The 17388-nt window shown below is 44.6% G+C and overlaps 1 protein-coding gene across 4 annotated transcripts in view; it reads left to right on the forward strand.

The window, feature by feature from the left end:
* Nucleotides 1–17388, forward strand: part of KIFAP3 (kinesin associated protein 3) — a 308839-nt gene that overhangs the window by 175058 nt on the left and 116393 nt on the right. The window contains exons 1-5 of one of the 4 annotated variants that reach the window (XM_072998262.2): nt 3794–3976; nt 5732–5863; nt 8556–8710; nt 10149–10204; nt 14569–14710. In XM_072998262.2, the coding sequence (XP_072854363.1) occupies nt 3945–3976; nt 5732–5863; nt 8556–8710; nt 10149–10204; nt 14569–14710 (517 nt within the window). In that variant the 5' untranslated portion in view covers nt 3794–3944. Of the gene's footprint in view, nt 1–3793; nt 4017–4380; nt 4546–5731; nt 5864–8555; nt 8711–10148; nt 10205–14568; nt 14711–17388 lie in introns of those variants that run through there. The other 3 variants (XM_078392439.1, XM_072998261.2, XM_072998260.2) reach the window with 3 other exon arrangements.

Consider the following 17388-nt stretch of genomic DNA (forward strand, 5'->3'; position numbering starts at 1 on the left):
GGGAATGCTTAATTGCTGGTTACATGTTGAAGAAGACTGGAGTCTATATGCTGCCTTGGGATAGACCATTCTTTTGAGTCCTCCATTGGTTACATTGTCCTTAAAAATGAATGAAAAATCAGTGATTTTTCTAAAAGGATTTCTAATACATTAGTTAATGTATAATTCTTTTTAAAAGATAACACAATTTTTACAGGAATACTTGATGCCAATCTAAGTAATAGGTAGCCAACAGATCAACAAAAACCATTACCATAATTTTCCTATTTTCAAAGTTGTCCTCAATACAGTGGTGCCTTGTTTAACGAGCGCCCCGTTTAACGATGGATCCGTATAGCGATGGCTTTTTTGCCATCGCTTTTCGGATCACATTACGATTTTGCCTATGGGGAAAAATCGCTTTGCGATTTTTCCCCATAGGCACCATTTTCCCACAGCTGAGCGGCGGGAGCCTTCGAAGGACCACTCCCGCCGCTCAGCTGGGGGGAAATGCAGGCAGTAGCCTCGGAAGGACCCTTCCGAAGGGTCCTTCCGAGGCCACCCCCAGGATTCCCCTGCGGATGCCTCAGATCCTCCCACCCTGCCCCCGCGGCCGGGATCCCTACCCTCGCCAGGGAGGGACTGATCCAAGCGGCGGCAGCAGGATGGGAGGGGTCCGGATACCTTTCAGGCATCCAGGGCTTGGATCCGCCCCCGGCCGGCTTCCCCATCCATGGACGGACTCTCTGGAGTCCGTCCATGGATGGGGTAGCCGGCCGCGACGCGGATCACGGCCGCCCTCCTCCCAACCCCTCACCCCCTTCTCCGACGCCGCTGCTGGGCTTTGGAAGCCGCTTCCAAGCCCAGCGTCAGCGGCGGAGATGAGGGTGAGGGGTGTGTCGAGAAGGGCAAGGCTCGGGTATTCCCTGAGCCTTGCCCTCCTCTCAACCCCTCACTCCCTTCTCCACCACCAATGCTGGGTCTCGGAAGGGGCTTCTGAAACCCGGCGGCGGCGGCGGAGATGAGGGTGAGGGGTGTGTCGAGAAGGGCAAGGCTCGGGTATTCCCTGAGCCTTGCCCTCCTCTCAACCCCTCACCCCCTTCTCCACCAGCGATGCTGGGTTTCGGAAGGGGCTTCTGAAACCCAGCGGCGGCAGCGGAGATGAGGGTGAGGGGTGGATCGTCCAGAGCCGGGAGGAGGGGGAAGGCTCCGCCACTGGCGCTCGGACGCGCTGGCCAGCATTTTCCCGGCCAGCGCTTCCGAGAGGCCTCGGGGGAAGGCTTCTCCACTGCCGCTCGGACGTGCTGGCCCTGCCGCCGGCAGCCACCCTGCGCCACCTACCCCAGCCGTTCTCGGAGGCCTGGAAGTCCGAGAACGGCTGGGGTGGGCGGCTTCAAGCGGCGGCGGCGGCTGCAGGGTGGGGAGGTGTCCCGAAGCCTTCCAGACACCCCAGACACCCTGCAGCCGCTGCCGCTTGAGCCCGCCGCCCAGCTGGGGGGAAAGGCCGGCCGGCTCTTGGGAAGGAGGGTGGAGGAGGTCCCCACACTCCTCCCCAAGAGCCCGCCGCCCAGCTAATCGGCGGTTCCAAAATGGCTGCCCGTTTGGTGCCTCGCTTACCGAGGCAGCGAAAATGGCAGCCCTATGGAAGATCTTCGCTGAACAGTGAGGTTTTGCCCCCTAGGAACGAATTAAACAGGGTTTAATTCGTTCCTATGGGGTTTTTTATTCCGTTCAGCGATGTTTTCGTATAGCGACGTTAATCCTGGAACGGATTAACGTCGCTATGCGGGGCACCACTTGTATGTTGCATTAGATGTTGGACTTGTACTGTGGTGTTCTCCCAGGTCTAAATCCAGCCAGCTATGAGATGAGGATTAGTTTCACTACTTCCATTAAACAGCTATGAGATGATGATTAGTTTCACTACCTCCATTAAACAGTTAAGAACAATTCTTTCCTAGACTCTGTAAATATAACAAACTAGTGAAATCTGCCTGCAATATTTTGGATCAGTAGGTTATTTTCAAAGTTTCAAGATGACAATCACTTGTGACTTTCTTCAATTTTGGGGGGATGCTGAAAGAGTAAATAGTTATTACAGAAATCAGTCACTTTTTTTTACTGTGCCACAATATTTTTATATGTTCTACATGGATGTCATGAAAGTGCACTGCCTTGTCACAGTTGCAGCTCCAAACAGCTTTTTCCAATTCACTTAAGTCTTGTAAGGTCATTGGTCTCTACTTCCTTGTTTCTTTCAAGTATAAGTTCTGACTTCCAATGGCAATAATCAGATCTGCCATTAAAAAGGAACTGATGGGCTATTTTGTTTGGCCGAATGTTTGGCTGACTAGGTATTTAATGCAGTTGTTGTTAAACTACTTTAATAATTTCTAAGTATTTGACTGCTTCTTGACATGTTTATTTCTTCCGTAGCTTGTATCCAAGTACTGTATTAGATACATAATACATACTTTTTCCAAGTACTGTGTACAGTATGTATTATGTATCTAAGAGAAGAAATTAATTGCTGCCCAGCCAAAAGGGTTTCTTTTGCTCAAAGGAATTTGTTCACAATGTGAAAATGAGTTATTCCTTTGATTGCTATTTCTAATGTTTGGCCATGGAAGTAGCTGGTTCTGCATTCTCAGAGTATGGACAATTACGATATTTTCATTGCATTGATGAACTGTTCGTAGGTCTCTAGGACCAGGCAAATGTCTGGTTTAATTTCATGCATTGTTGTGCTGGATCCCTGCCAACTGACTTTTTAAAAAATTATGCCTCCTGAGAAATAGTACTGTTGATAGACTGCTGCCATGAGTGGGCATATTATGAACCCATATTTTGAATTTGGACTTGGGTTACAGTCCTGCTTCACACTCTGTTGTACTACAAGCTCTGAAACAAATATGAAGTCTGGATTATAACCACGTTGTCATTTTCTCCTTTTGAAAGACATGGAAGTTTGCTACTGTGAGTAAGGGCTAGTTGGAAGGTTTCTGCCCCTTTTAACATTGCTTCGTCATTGTTGCAATCAACCACATATCCCTAGATATATTTTGGTTTCTGAACTCTCCAAGCTCGCGTGCACACACATTTTACTTATGAAAGTTATGTGCTTTAGAAGAAAAAGTTGTGTTAGCCACTTTATAATCAGGACACTGTAAAATTACTCATCTCTAGGTATCGGGCTGCAGAGCCGGAGGTTGGGAGTTCAATTCTCCACTATGCCTCCTGGGAGCAGAGCCAGCCTGTGTGACTTTGGGCAAGTTGCACATTCCAAGGGCACCTCCAGAAGAAGGAGCTGGTAAACTGCTTCTGAGTTCTCTGTATCTAGAAAACCCTGGAAAGTCACCACACACGCTGTTAATATCTGTAAAAGCGGCACGCAATATTGGGAGGTGAGGCTGTGGACAGCAACATGTCTGTAAATAAGAAAACTAAAATAAGCCTAAGGTGGAGAAAATGTTCAGAAGACATATTATAAAAAAGACTGTCCACACGGCATGCTGCGCCTCAGGAAGATTTCTTCTCTTTTCTTTAAAAACGTAATTCTGTAGCTGGTTTCTTCCCTTCCTCCTTAAGGAAATATCCGCTGTCACAAAGAAACAAGACCAACCGAACACAGTGGGGCTTTTCCCTACAAACACTGAAAAGAACAACCTCCTCTTTCTTTCACCCAGCCAGCCAGCCCCTTCCTTCGCTCGCTCTGTCTCCCGATTCCACCATTCACACGAGAAGCGAAAGCTCAGCCCTGACAACACGTTCCTACATTCCTTCCTTCCTTCCCGGATTCAGCCTGCGCGCATGCGCCCGAGACAGGGAGTGCGCCTGCGCCCGAGGAGTGGCTTTTTTCCCTCCCCTTGGTAACCGTCTCGCTCATCTATTCCCTGGCTCTTAGCGGAGGGTCTCCCACCGGTCCGGCTTCCTCGCGAGTTAGCGCCGCCGCCACCGCCGCCGCCATGCAAGGAGAGGACGCGCGGTACCTCAAAAGGTAACCCTTTCTCGGCAGAGGCGCTGACGGGGAGCCGAGGGTAGGGAGGGCCTCCTCAGATCGGGTCGTGAAGGCCGGGTGGGGGGGGGCGAGCGGGAGGGAGGGTGTGGCCGTGGCAGGAGATGCTGAGGATGCTCGACAGCAGGGCGGGGGTGGGAAAGCAGAGGGCTCGCTGAGGGGGGGGGGCTTGTATTGGCCGGTGGGCTCCGTGGAGGGTTGAGCCGGGGTGTCGGGGGGGGGGAGGCACCTGCAAGGCCGGAGAGGAGCCAGGCTTGGGGGGGGGGCAGCGAAGCGCAAGGCAAGGCGAGCGTGGCCCTCAGGGTCCCCTCACTCTCTCTCTCTCCGGGTCCCAGTTCTGGCCGCCTGCATGCTGTGTCCCCCTCGCCTCGCTCCCCGCCTGAGAAGGAGAAGCCACGAAGAGCCTTCTAGTACTTTCAAAGCCGGGCGATCGCGATAACATACGGTTTTGTGGACCATGGTGTAGTCCAGTACGCTGTAATAAATGGGTTGATCGGGAAGGCTTCACCAACTGCTTTAGCAGCAGCAGAGCAAGATGGCTGGCTTTCTGGGTGTGTTTACCTGTAGCAAAACGGATGGATCTCAGATTTAGCATAGATGGGGGAAGAAAAGACCACAGAAATTTGGGGATAAGTTGCTGGTGGAGCTATGGACTCAAATGGAGGGATGGATGGGTAGACAATTGGAAGGAAATGCGGAGAGGAGAGAGAAAAGAATAAGGACGAAGCTGGCAAAGGGGCTTTTGCAGGATTTTGGCTGGCTGCATAGCTGAATGAGGGTGAAAGAAAATGCACATTGATTTGCTATGAATTTGGCTTTCCCTAGGTGGATTCTCTTTAGTTGATCAGACAAGAGTTAGCAGAGAGAGAGAGGAGGACATTGGCAGTCAGCCCTTGTTTGGAGCTTGTTGTAGCAGCTCCTGTTGTAGTTGTCCAGATCTGCTGTAGTAGTGCCTCCTGCAAATCTGGACAGCTCAAACAGAAGCTGCCACAATAAGCTGCAAACAAGGACTGATTTGCAATTTCCTTCTTTTTTCGCTCTCTGCATCTCCCAGATGTTCTAGCAGAGCTTTGTTCCAGTGTTGACATCAGGCATTAAAAAGAAAAAGAAAGACAGTTTGGAGACAAGAGCGAGAACTGACACTCCTGCGAGTGTCCCTTTGTTTCCTCTCTCCCTATCTTGTCAACTACCAGCACTCCTGCAGAGATACCTAGTCTGTACTTCTTTACTACTGGAACCACCACCACCACTACCTCCTCCTCCTCCTCCTCCTCCTCCTCCTCCTCCTCCTCTTCTTCTTCTTCTTCTTCTTCTTCTTCTTCTTCTTCTTCTTCTTCTTCCTCTTCTTCCTCTTCTTCTTCTTTCTTCTTCTTTCTTCTTTCTTCTTCTTCTTCACTTGTGCTGAAGGTGACTTGACACATTTAACAGCAGCTTGTTTTCCTTCTGACACAAGAAGTATTTATTAGTGGCAAAATATTAAATGTTTGTAAGAGGAAACAAGCACATTTCTTCATTTGAAATGGTTGCAAGAATTAATGAGTTTGCCGTTTTTAGGAGGAGAGAAGTAGGAAGGAGGTCAGACTTACTGCTATGAAATAATTGAATTAATAAATAATAATTGATGAACTAATCACTGAACTAGGAAGCTGGGAGATTTAGCTTCTAGTCACCCATTCAGACATTTATTGTATCAACCAACTAGCATTAATCAGTGCTATTTTTTTTCTTACTTAACAGGAAGGTAAAAGGAGGAAATATCGATGTGCATCCTTCAGAAAAGGCACTTATTGTTCACTATGAAGTAGAAGCTACAATTCTTGGGGAGATGGGAGATCCCATGTTGGGTGAACGCAAGGAATGTCAAAAAATGTAAGCTTGTGTTATTTAAACAAGGCTATTTTTGAAATTTGGAGTACATTTTTCTCAATAAACTTCCATTTTAAACGGTTGTTTCCTTAAAAATTTCCTTTTTTAAGACAATAACTTGGGAAAGCTGAACAAATGGCCTTGTTACTTCTGGTGCCTTAAATTTATTGGAACTAATCTAGCATAGTTGACATATATACAAAAAATGCTAAAGAAGTACATTATATTCAGTTTACATGCTGTGTAATGCATGCTAACCTATATAAATATAGCAGAAGTCTTTTCAGTAGCCAAAATATAGTTTGGAAACAAGCCCAAACCACTCAGTGTAGCGCTCATCCGGCCTATCTAACTTTTGTGGAATCATTTGTTTGCCTATGAAATGTTTGGGGAGGGACATTTTCAGCATTTTTTCAGAAGGAAGGGAATAAAAATGAGATGTTTGTGAAAGGTGTGGAGCTTAACATTCTTAAAGGGAATAGCCAAGGATCTTCTAGATCCTTAGCTTTAATCAAAAGAAAAAAAATTATTGCCAACAAAAGAAGTAAAAGGACAGAGAAAGAAGGCTATCTTTCAAAAAGCTAGTTTATGAGCATGCTTCTCACCTCTTCACTCCCTGTGTGGCCAGTGGTCAGGGATTCTGGGAGTTAAAATCCAAAACATCTGAAAGCCAAAACTTGTGAACTGCTGCTGTATAGATGGGGAATCAATTGTTCTACAAATAGTGGGATTCAAATTCCCATCATCCTCAGCATGGCAAATAGGGACTGTACTTTTTGTATTGACCTTTTGTGCATATCTTCATTACTTTCAATATTATTTATTAAGTTACATGGCCTAATGCTGGCACATACCTGAATACAAATACAGTTGGGTTTGGATGAAGCCTGTGGTTATATATGCATACTTTTGATTGGAAGAGTACATGTGTGTCATGGAAGGGAAAGATGTTGTAAAAGGGTAGAACACATGTGTTGCATGCATATGGTCCCAGGTTCAATTCCCAGTGTCTCTTGCTAGGGCTATTAAATAATTCTTCCTAAACCAGCTGTTGCCAGTCAGTATTTTCATACTAATCTATATAGGCTAATGGTGTGACTCAGTCAGACCTTACAAGGAAGTTTCCTACGTTCCTTTGATTTGGTCTCTAAAGAAAATGGGCAAAAACAGTGCAATATACAGTGGTGCCCCGTATAGCGATGTTAATCCGTTCCGGATTAACCATCGCTATGAGAAAACATCGCTATACGGATAGGAAAATGCCATTGGAACGCATTAAACATCGTTTAATGCGTTCCAATGGCTTCTACACTCACCGTAAAGCGATGTTTCCTCATAATGGCAGCTATTTTCGCGCCCTCGGTAAGCGAGGGCAGGGCGCGAAAATGGCTGCGGCCACCAATCAGCTAGCCGCTGGCCGAAAATGGGGCCGGCGCTAGGGCAGGAGGGCGGGGGAAGGCTCCCACGCCCTCCTCCCCAGCTCACCCCTGCTTCTTCAGCCGGCTGACCGGCCGGCGATCGGCCAGGAGGGGAAAAGAAGCCTCCTTTCCCCTCCTGCCGAGCGCGCAGGGGCGTCTGTGCAAGCGATTGGCCAGGAGGGGAAAGGAAACCTCCTTTCCCCTCCTGCTGAGCGCGCAGGGGCTTCTCTGGCCGGCAATCGGCCAGGAGGGGAAAGGAAGGGTCCTTTCCCCTCCTGGCGAACGCCCTTCTGGCCGGCGATCGCGATCAGCCAGGAGGGGAAAAGAAGCCTCCTTTCCCCTCCTGCCGAGCGTGCAGGGGCGTCTGTGCCAGCGATCGGCCAGGAGGGGAAAGGAAACCTCCTTTCCCCTCCTGCCGAACGGCCTTCTGGCCGGCGATCGTGATCAGCCAGGAGGGGAAAAGAAGCCTCCTTTCCCCTCCTGCCGAGCGCGTAGGGGCGTCTGTGCCGGCGATCGGCCAGGAGGGGAAAGGAAACCTCCTTTCCCCTCCTGCCGAACGCCCTTCTGGCCGGCGATCGTGATCAGCCAGGAGGGGAAAAGAAGCCTCCTTTCCCCTCCTGCCGAGCGTGTAGGGGCGTCTGTGCTGGCGATCGGCCAGGAGGGGAAAGGAAACCTCCTTTCCCCTCCTGCCGAACGGCCTTCTGGCCGGCGATCGCAATCAGCCAGGAGGGAAAAAGAAGCCTCCTTTCCCCTCCTGCCGAACGCCCGCCGACTTTTCCCCCCAGCTGACTGGCGGGAGATTCGGAAGAAGCCCCTCCTGTCAGCTGGGGGAAATGGAGCCTATGGGGAAAAATCGCAAAGCGATTTTTCCCCATAGGAAACAACGTTATGTGATCGCAAAAGCGATCGCAAAATCTTCTTCGTTAAGTGAATTCCTCGTTAAACGGGGCACCCGTTAAGCGAGGCACCACTGTACTTTGATTTCAAGACCTTCTTGGTTATATATGAAAAGACAGGTACCAAGGTTCCCTGTAAGCTGTGTGTGTGACTCTCCGTCCTTCCATGCAGCTTTCTTACTCCTCTGCACAGCAATTATGTTCAACTCCTTTGGTTCCAGTCACAACGAAACCTTGTGCATGGGGAGGGTGGAGTCCTGAGCACATGCAGGGGTGAAGTTGCATGTGAGAGAGGCACTGAAAATTAGAGGGTACGTTGACAGGTACTGAATATATTTTTGCATAAACTAAGTGTTAACACTCCTGAATTATACTTTACAGCATTCGGCTGAAGAGTCTTAATGCAAACACAGACATTTCTTCCTTGGCTCGGAAGGTGGTGGAGGAATGTAAACTTATTCACCCCTCCAAACTAGCGGAGGTAGAACAATTGCTGTATTACTTGCAGAACCGAAAGGATACTTCATCAGCAAAAGGTGAGCAAAACAATTTTAAAAGGATCTGAAAATTGTCTGTGGAGTGAGTGCTCCTCACTTTCTCTGAAGATGAAGGAGATGAGGCTTGTGTTGTAAGTCTCTCAACCTAAAAGACCTATTCAGACCTTACAGGAAAATCTTTATTGGCTAGGTGTAATGACACTGAAAACAATGCATTATTTGCTTAATCGGAGAACAGGGTGATATTTTTTGTTGAGTTTTTTTTCCTCCAAAAATCTTTGGCTGAAATCCTGTTGCTGTGCATAGTAAATTGTACTAGAGTAGGCTGAATCTGGAAATTTGGTGAGTCAGCTCTGTTGTAAGTTCCATTGAACCAAATGGGTCTGTTCTGTTTCCAATTTGCTACATTAAACAACATAATTTCAGCCTCTGTGTTTAATGAATTGGTGTTGAAGAAGCTTATTAAGAAAATATTTTCTATCTTGCGTCGCATATTCAAAAAAAACTTTCCAGGAAAGTTGAGTTTGATCTATTTCATATAGCATTTCCAAAATGTCCTTTCTAGTGGCTGCTTTATGTGAATGGTTCTTTTTGGATTGTTTTGTAAATTTTAATCCAGGTAGGTTTGCCAGATTATATCCCCAGTTCCAGTTAAATGTAAATCCTGTTTAGGCATTCTGAAACATGCTTAAAGTAAACATAAGAAGAGAAATATGCTATCCCTATTTCCTTATGGAGAGCAATGCTGTGTAAATTTGAGTTCTTAAATGTATGGAATTTCTTCATGCATATTGGAAGCTTTCTTTTCCAGATTATCATTCTCCGTGCATGGACAGCAGTAATGTGGTTGCATATGAGGGTGATCTGTTTTTTTCATGTTTATGTTACTTCATTGCAGAATACTTCAGTAAGACATTATCTGAATGTAATATTTAAATGAAACATGCTTGAATGGATGGATTGCAACTAGAGATCGTGGTATTCATATTGTATACAAATTTCCCCACACAACTGGACTTAATGAGAGTCCAGCCCCTGGAGCCAGACTGTCCACTCATGCGTCCTGCTGTGGCATTGATCCCGCTCGTCCTTCCAATTGTGCGCAGAGCACCGCTCTTTTCTCACTTGGCTGGCCACTTGGCAGCTATGCAGGGAGACTCATCCTCTCTCGCCCTGCCTGGAGTGGCTAGCCGAGCGGAAAGAGAGAGGCAACTGGGAGGACAAGTGGGATCAGTGCCGCAGCAGGAGTGGATGGTCCATCCCCTCTTTAAGTCCTGTTGCACAGGGATATTTGCATACAAATACCCCCATCTCTAATTGCAATCTTTAAAATATACTTGTATAGAACTGTTGATTCCATGCTAGTGAGTTTTCCCTAGCTAGTTTTTTTCCATTTTGATTCTGAATATCAGTGCAGAATTAAAGTAAGGTAACAGTTTTGTAAAGGTAAAGTTATGATTGCATTTCCTCTTCATAGAAAAGAAAGAGAAATCCAGTAAGCCGAAAGATCCGCCACCTTTTGAAGGAATGGAGGTAGGAGCTGCTAATGTTTTCTAGTCAAACGGAACTGTTATGTATCTTTGACAGTGTGTGTGTATGTACTGCTTCTGTCACAAGGCTCCTATAGTGTTTGATTATAATGTTTGGTGTACATTCGACGCCTGGTCATTAATGACACCTTTCAATTTTTCAGCTTGTGAATGTAGACTCGGTGTGTAGCATTGTGGACTTTTCCACCCACATGTTCCACCTTGTTCACAATAGCTAATTAAGGCAGCTGAACTGGCTACCTGGGTCAAAACAAAAACTTTTACAGTTTTGAAGCTTTTACCAGTTAATTGTTCTCTTGACACCTATGTACAGTGGTACCCCACTTGATGACAATAATCCATTCAAGGAAAATCGCTGTTAAGCGAAAAAAAAAAAAAACACCATTGGAATGCATTGAAAACCGGTTAATGCGTTCCAATGGGGGAAATACCTGATCATGCAGCGAAGATCCTCCATAGGGCAGCCATTTTACGATCCCTGTGTTGCGAAAATAGGTCCGGAAAACAGCGGGGAGCCATTTTGTGAACCGCTGATCCACTGTTTTTAATCGTCCAGCGAAAAAATGGTTCCTGAAGCAGGGACCGAAACAATGTAAAGCAAAAAAAACCCCCATAGAAACATCATTTTGCAATCGCTATAGCGATTGGAAAAAAGTCATCATAAAGTGATTTCGTTGTCTAATGGGGTTGTCGTCAAGCGGGGTACCACTGTACTTTCTTTATAACCCTTCAGATTGATTTCAGGATCCATACACAGTGGTATAATTTTTGTATAATCTATTTTTCAGTCATAATTTTGAATATGCAAACACTCTTAAAAGGTCAAATTTTCCTGTAGTGGAAGAGGACATCCTCAAAAGACAGGTTGTCCCTCTTATTTCCACAAGCAGAAATGACCAGCCAATAAGGTGGTGCTATGTGGGAAAAATCCCCAGGGAACCGCCACTTGGAAGCCAGCCCAAGCAGCAGTTGCATGAAAACCAGGGAGATATCTCTGATAGAATGAAGGCAGACTGCAGTCTTTAGTTATGAGGCAGATGTCTGCCTGTAAAAATGTCTCCAAAATGTCTACCTTCTTCTCTGGAGGCATGTCTTTTTATTAAGTACCATCATTAGCATTTTTTAGCATAAAGATAAGATTTTAGCCAAAGAGGCGTCAAGAAACAATCTGTTTTAGGACATTCCACACATGCGCAGAGAGAGAATCATAGAACAATGCATCTTTATAGTACAATAGGATGATTATGCTAAACACCACTGGAGTATCCCTTAATAGCCACAAGATGGAACTTTGGACTAAAAACTTCCCACAGTGCTAGTGCTCCCTTAAGAGAGTGTAATCAACCCTGGCTGAACCAGTTTCATTTGCTGGCTCTGACTTCATCTTCAGCTGATCTCTTCTTTCTTCAGTGATTCTTACTCTTTTTGTATTTCTCAACTATGAGCTGTACCTTATGGATCCCTCCACTAGACTCCAGTTATGCCACAGGTGTGGATGCAGGCTACATCAGACGGAAAGCTCTTTAATCTCTCCAGATTGAGAGCAAAGACCAAAGTCCAACTGAAATGCATGCGGGACTTCCTCTTCGCAGATGATGCAGCCATTGTTGCCCACTCTGCTGAAGACCTCCAACAACTCATGAATCGTTTCAGCAAGGCCTGCCAAGCCTTTGGACTAACAATCAGCCTGAAGAAAACACAAGTCATGGGCCAGGGCATGGACTCACCTCCTTCTATTACCATCTCCACACAAGAATTGGAGGTTGTTCATGACTTTGTGTACCTTGGCTCAACCATCTCTGACACCCTCTCCCTGGATGTCGAGCTGGATAAACGCATTGGCAAAGCAGCTACCATGTTCTCTAGACTCACAAAGAGAGTATGGCTCAATAAGAAGCTGACAACACATACCAAGATCCAGGTCTATAGAGCCTGTGTCCTGAGCACACTCCTGTACTGCAGTGAGTCCTGGACCCTTTGTGCATGGCAGGAGAAGAAGCTGAACACCTTCCATATGCATTGCCTCCGACGGATTGTTGGCATCACCTGGCAGGACAGAGTAGTCCTAGAACGAGCTGGAATATTCAGCATGTATACATTACTGAAACAGCGACGTCTATGTTGGCTTGGGCACGTCGTGAGAATGGCTGATGGTCGGATCCCAAAGGATCTTCTGTATGGAGAATTAGTGCAGGGAAATCGCCCCAGAGGGAGACCACAGCTGCGATACAAGGATATCTGCAAGCGGGATCTGAAGGCCTTAGGAATAGACCTCAACAGATGGGAAACCTTGACATCTGACCGTTCAGCCTGGAGGCAGGCAGTGCATCACGGCCTCTCCCAATTTGAAGAGACTTGTCCAGCAGGCTGAGGCAAAGAGGAAGCCACAAAAGCAGCAAAACCAGGGAGCTGGACAGGGGACAGATTGTATTTGTCTTCAGTGTGGAAGAGATTGTCACTCTCGAATTGGCCTCTTCAGCCACACTAGACGCTGTTCCAAGTCCTCCATACAGAGCACGTCACCATAGTCTTTCGAGACTGAAGGATGCCTAACTAGGATGCAGGCTAGTCTGAGCTGCTCTGTGGGGTTCTGAATCATCACCAAATAACCAGCCAGGCACTTCACTCTGAATTTATTGGCTGGATAAAGCTCCTTATCTTTTGGGGATCAGAGGAAGACCGTTTAGCTGCACAGGGAAAGGAAATTGTTCCAAATCAGTGGTTCCCAACCTTGGGTAACCCAGGGGTTCTTGGACTGCTACTTTCAGAAACACCAGCCAGCACAGCTAATGGTGAGGGCTCCAAGAACCACCTGGGTTACCTAAGGTTGGGAACTGCTGTTCCAAAGAATCTTCCTCCTCACCAGGCACTTCTCTGAGACTGTCACCCCCTCCCCCATGCTTCCTAGGTCCAGTATGGGCTGGGTGACCTTTTTGCCTTCCTCTTCTTCTCAGGGATAGAAGGCCTGCCATGTGCTAAGGAAAGTGAAATGAATCTCTGCAGCCTAGACCAGTGATGGCAAACCTTTTTGAGCCCGAGTGCTCAAAGTACAACACAGAACCAACTTATTTATTTCAAAGTACCAACACTGCAATAAAACCTGAGTACTGAGGCACTATCACTGCAGTAGTGCCTCAGCATACGAATGTCTTGACTTGCAACCAGTTTGAGTTATGACCACCTCTGGTTGCAGAATTTTGCTTGAAAACGGCAATTCCTTTTGTAATGGAACAGTAATCATTCTGGCGCCAGTGATTTTCAAAAATTAAAGACTTCACTTTTACTCTGTCTCCGGTAGCTTCACTGCCACGAAAGGGAAGCCTTGGGACCTTTGAGGGGGGATGAACTGAAAATTCCTAATTTCCTGCAGCTGATGATGTTATTAGCCTTATGCAGCATAATTTCTGGCAGTAGGATTTCACTCTACAGTGGTGCCTTGCTAGACAGTTACCCCGCATAATAGTTTTTTCGCTAGACATTGACTTTTTGCGATCGCTATAGTGATTCGCAAAACAGTGATTCCTCTGGGGGAATTTCGCTGGACAATGTTTGGTCCCTGTTTCACAAACTGATTTTCGCTAGACGACGATTTTGACAGCTCCCTCCGCACTCACAAAACAGGTGTTTTGGGGACCTAAGCTTCGCAAGACAGCGATTTAAACAGCTGATCGGTGGTTCGCAAAGCAGCTTTCCTATGGCCGATCTTCACTAGACAACGATGATTCTTCCCCATTGGAACGCATTAAACATGTTTCAATGTATTCCAATGGGGAAATGCTTTTCGCTAGACAATGATTTTGCTAAACAGCGATTTCAGTGGAACAGATTATCATCGTCTAGCGAGGCACCACTGTATGTCTCTATCAAAGAATGAGTATAATAATCAAAAATATTTTCATATGCCATTTTGCTATATTATCAGAAATATTTAAGAGTTGCAAAGCCATGTTATTCAGGTTTCCATTTTAATGATTTTTTTGCTAATGTCTTTGATCCCATTGATCCCTCCCGCTATATGATAAAATCATGGAGTAATGCAAGTTTTACATTTGAAACACAATTTATTATCATATTCTACTATTCTCTGGAAGCAGGTCCATTACAAAATAAAAATGTAATGTGGGTACCACATTATTGTCTTTCCTGTTTTAGTTTTCATAGATGCCTAACTCAAGGTTGACTTTAAATTATTTATAAACAATTTCACTGCCTAGTTACTAATATAATTTGTAATCCTAAAAACATCGGTCTACCCGGAAATGTTTAAATTTTTGTTTAATTGTTTGTAATTTGTTTTGTTACATGTACTGTATTCAGTATTTCCACTTTTTTGCATGCTGTTTTCAGATTGATGAAGTAGCCAATATCAATGACATGGACGAATATATTGAGTTACTTTATGAAGATCTTCCTGATAAGGTCCGTGGCTCAGCACTTATTCTGCAGCTAGCCAGAAACCCTGATAATCTTGAAGAACTTCTGCTGAATGGTAATTTTAATTGTTTAAATAACACTAGGTTAGCTGTTTACTCAGTAAATGGTACAGTCTCAGTAGATTGTGTGTATATTAGCTAGGACCTCTTGTTCCTCATTCTTGGTACATGTGTCTATCACAGTGGTGCACACACTTACTTTCCCTTTAAGTTTTTCATTCACTTGTTGACTTGTGCAGCGTTGAAAGGATTCAGCTTCTCTAGCAGAAAGAAGAAGAAATGACAGCAGTTTAGTTGCAACCTAGGGTTTGGAGACAGTTGGCTGGCACTTAGAATAGCTTGAGATATGGAGCTTTGTTTCTCGATGGAAGCTGTTCAAGTCACTCCAAAAGAGCAGTTGGAACTAAAATCAGTTATTGTTGCTAATCAGAGCTAACAGGTTCAGAGAAGATGGAGAAGGAAAAATTACCTTATGTTTAAACTAGTATTTAATATTTTTGTTCTTTTTTTTGGTGAGTTTCCTAACTCAGACCTGAACTTCTGAGGAACATAAGTTAAATTGAAATTTCAATCTCTGCACAATTGATTACTGTTAAATTTTTCATTCTAATTCTATTTGTACTTACTCAGGAGTAGGTCCAGTGAGATTAGATGAAACGGAATCTGATATTGTTGGAGAATTTGGCCAAGGGAGTCAGAAACAAAGGAGAGCGACTTATTGAATTCTCTGATTCCAACAATCTATTTATTGCTTTTGCATGCTATAGGCAACCAGGAAGATGATCAATATAGAATTCAGATACACTACTTAATTGGAAATAGGAAATGTAGGCTGTTGTCAATATTTGAAATGTTATGTGTGGTTTTTTTGGTGGGGGGAGCAGGAAAAAGCTCTAAAAGTGAAGTGCAGTTTAAAATTACAGCTTGGAATTGCTGCCATTAGTTATTTCATAACACATCTAAGTGTATCAAAACAATTGACCAGCTGTGCTTCAGATCAAGGTTACAGAATTCATAAACATCTTTGTTAGCTAAATGTTACTTTAAATTTCTATACCTTTCACTGTGTTGTATCACCATCTAGTGCAGTGATGGCGAACCTATGGCACGCGTGCCACAGCTGGCACGCGGAGCCCTTTCTTCTGGCACATGAGCCATAAGTCGCTACTCTCCCCACCCCTCCTGCACAGCCAAACCACATGAGGTGGCTGCAGCCAGGATTCCCCCTTCCACTGCCACCTCTGGGTCCGTCGCCATGATTCCCCCTTAAACCGCCACTTACGATTTTGGTCTTCCGAGTCCATTGCTGCCACTGTTGCAGCGGCGGCACGCCACCTGCTGTCCCCCCCGTCCCCCTCCCATTTTGGGCACGCAAGCCCAGAAAGGTTCGCCACCACTGATAGTATAATTAATATGAATAATTTTAAAACAGCAGACCTAGCCAATGACACCTTTAGTCAGTGCCACTCTTCACTAGTAACTACCTCAGCTTTTAGCTGTTGTAGATATCAGCTCCCCTAGATGCCTAGAGGGATAAGAGATGTTTGTTTGGGTTATGATAAAGCACACACAACAGTATAAATACTGTATAGAACATAAAAAACATGCATGAGGCATATAATAATATGATGACTTTATTTCATAAAGTAACAACAATGGACTTCACATGGACCTTTACTTTTATTAGATTTTTACCCCGCCCCCCTAGACAAAGTCTACTCGGGGCGGCTTACGTACATGATAAAAACACAACAATATAACAAACATAATAAAATCCTCCAAAAGCTGAAACTTGAACACTTTAACACTTATTTCTTATTTGAACATTTATTCAAGTAACAATAGTAACAATGTAAAAGAAATCAGAGGAAAATCAATGAATTTCAGACAGAATGCAATAGAATGATTAAATAAATAATGCAAACTTGAACAAATCTAAAGTATTAGATAAAAGAAAATGCAAAATTAGTCACAGTTAGCCCTTTATATGGATTTGGTTTTTGGAGGCAGAAGATAAGGGGAAAAGAGATTCGATTATGCACTTTTTTAAAAAAAAGTTAACAGTCTGGCCAGAACAACAGATTAGGTGAGCCATGTGATAATCTCTTCTTCCACTATCTAATTTTTCTCTCTCAGGCACATTATCTCAGTCTCTCTTGTTCTGGTACCTAACTTTTATTAAATGCCCTGTAACAAGGAATGCTTTAGATTTAATGCATTGTAGCGTTGGACAGACTGGGTGAAGATGTTTGTATTAATTTTTCTGTGTGTTTTAATATGCTTAGAGCTAAATAATGCTTTTTTACTTTAAAGAGCTTAAATATTTTTCCAGTCCTTCCAGTGAAAGTTGCAATGCTTTTTGCTTTTTACATTTTTGTTCTTAAGAGATGTATTTTCTGTCTTTGGCTCTTCAGAGCTGTCTTCATGGCCTATAAGCTTTTGTATTTTGAAAATGTGATTTAAAACTTTGTTTATATGTTTCACTGTATGTATGGCCCTATATTTTGACTATATTTTGCTCTTGTATTTTGGATGCAAACATGACTTAAGTATTTCCCTAAAGCTTAAGTTCAGTTTTCACATATTTTTAAATTATGTGCCTATAGTTTTACATAACTGTAAGACTTTTGGATTTTAAGTATTTGTACCTGCAGTTTTTTCGTCACAACTGTATGACTCTCTTCAATATATTTTGAACTTGCTGTTTTTCAGTGGAACCTATAAGCTATGTGGG

Source organism: Pogona vitticeps, chromosome 4 (assembly GCF_051106095.1).
Source record: "Pogona vitticeps strain Pit_001003342236 chromosome 4, PviZW2.1, whole genome shotgun sequence".
Taxonomy (NCBI): domain Eukaryota; kingdom Metazoa; phylum Chordata; class Lepidosauria; order Squamata; family Agamidae; genus Pogona; species Pogona vitticeps.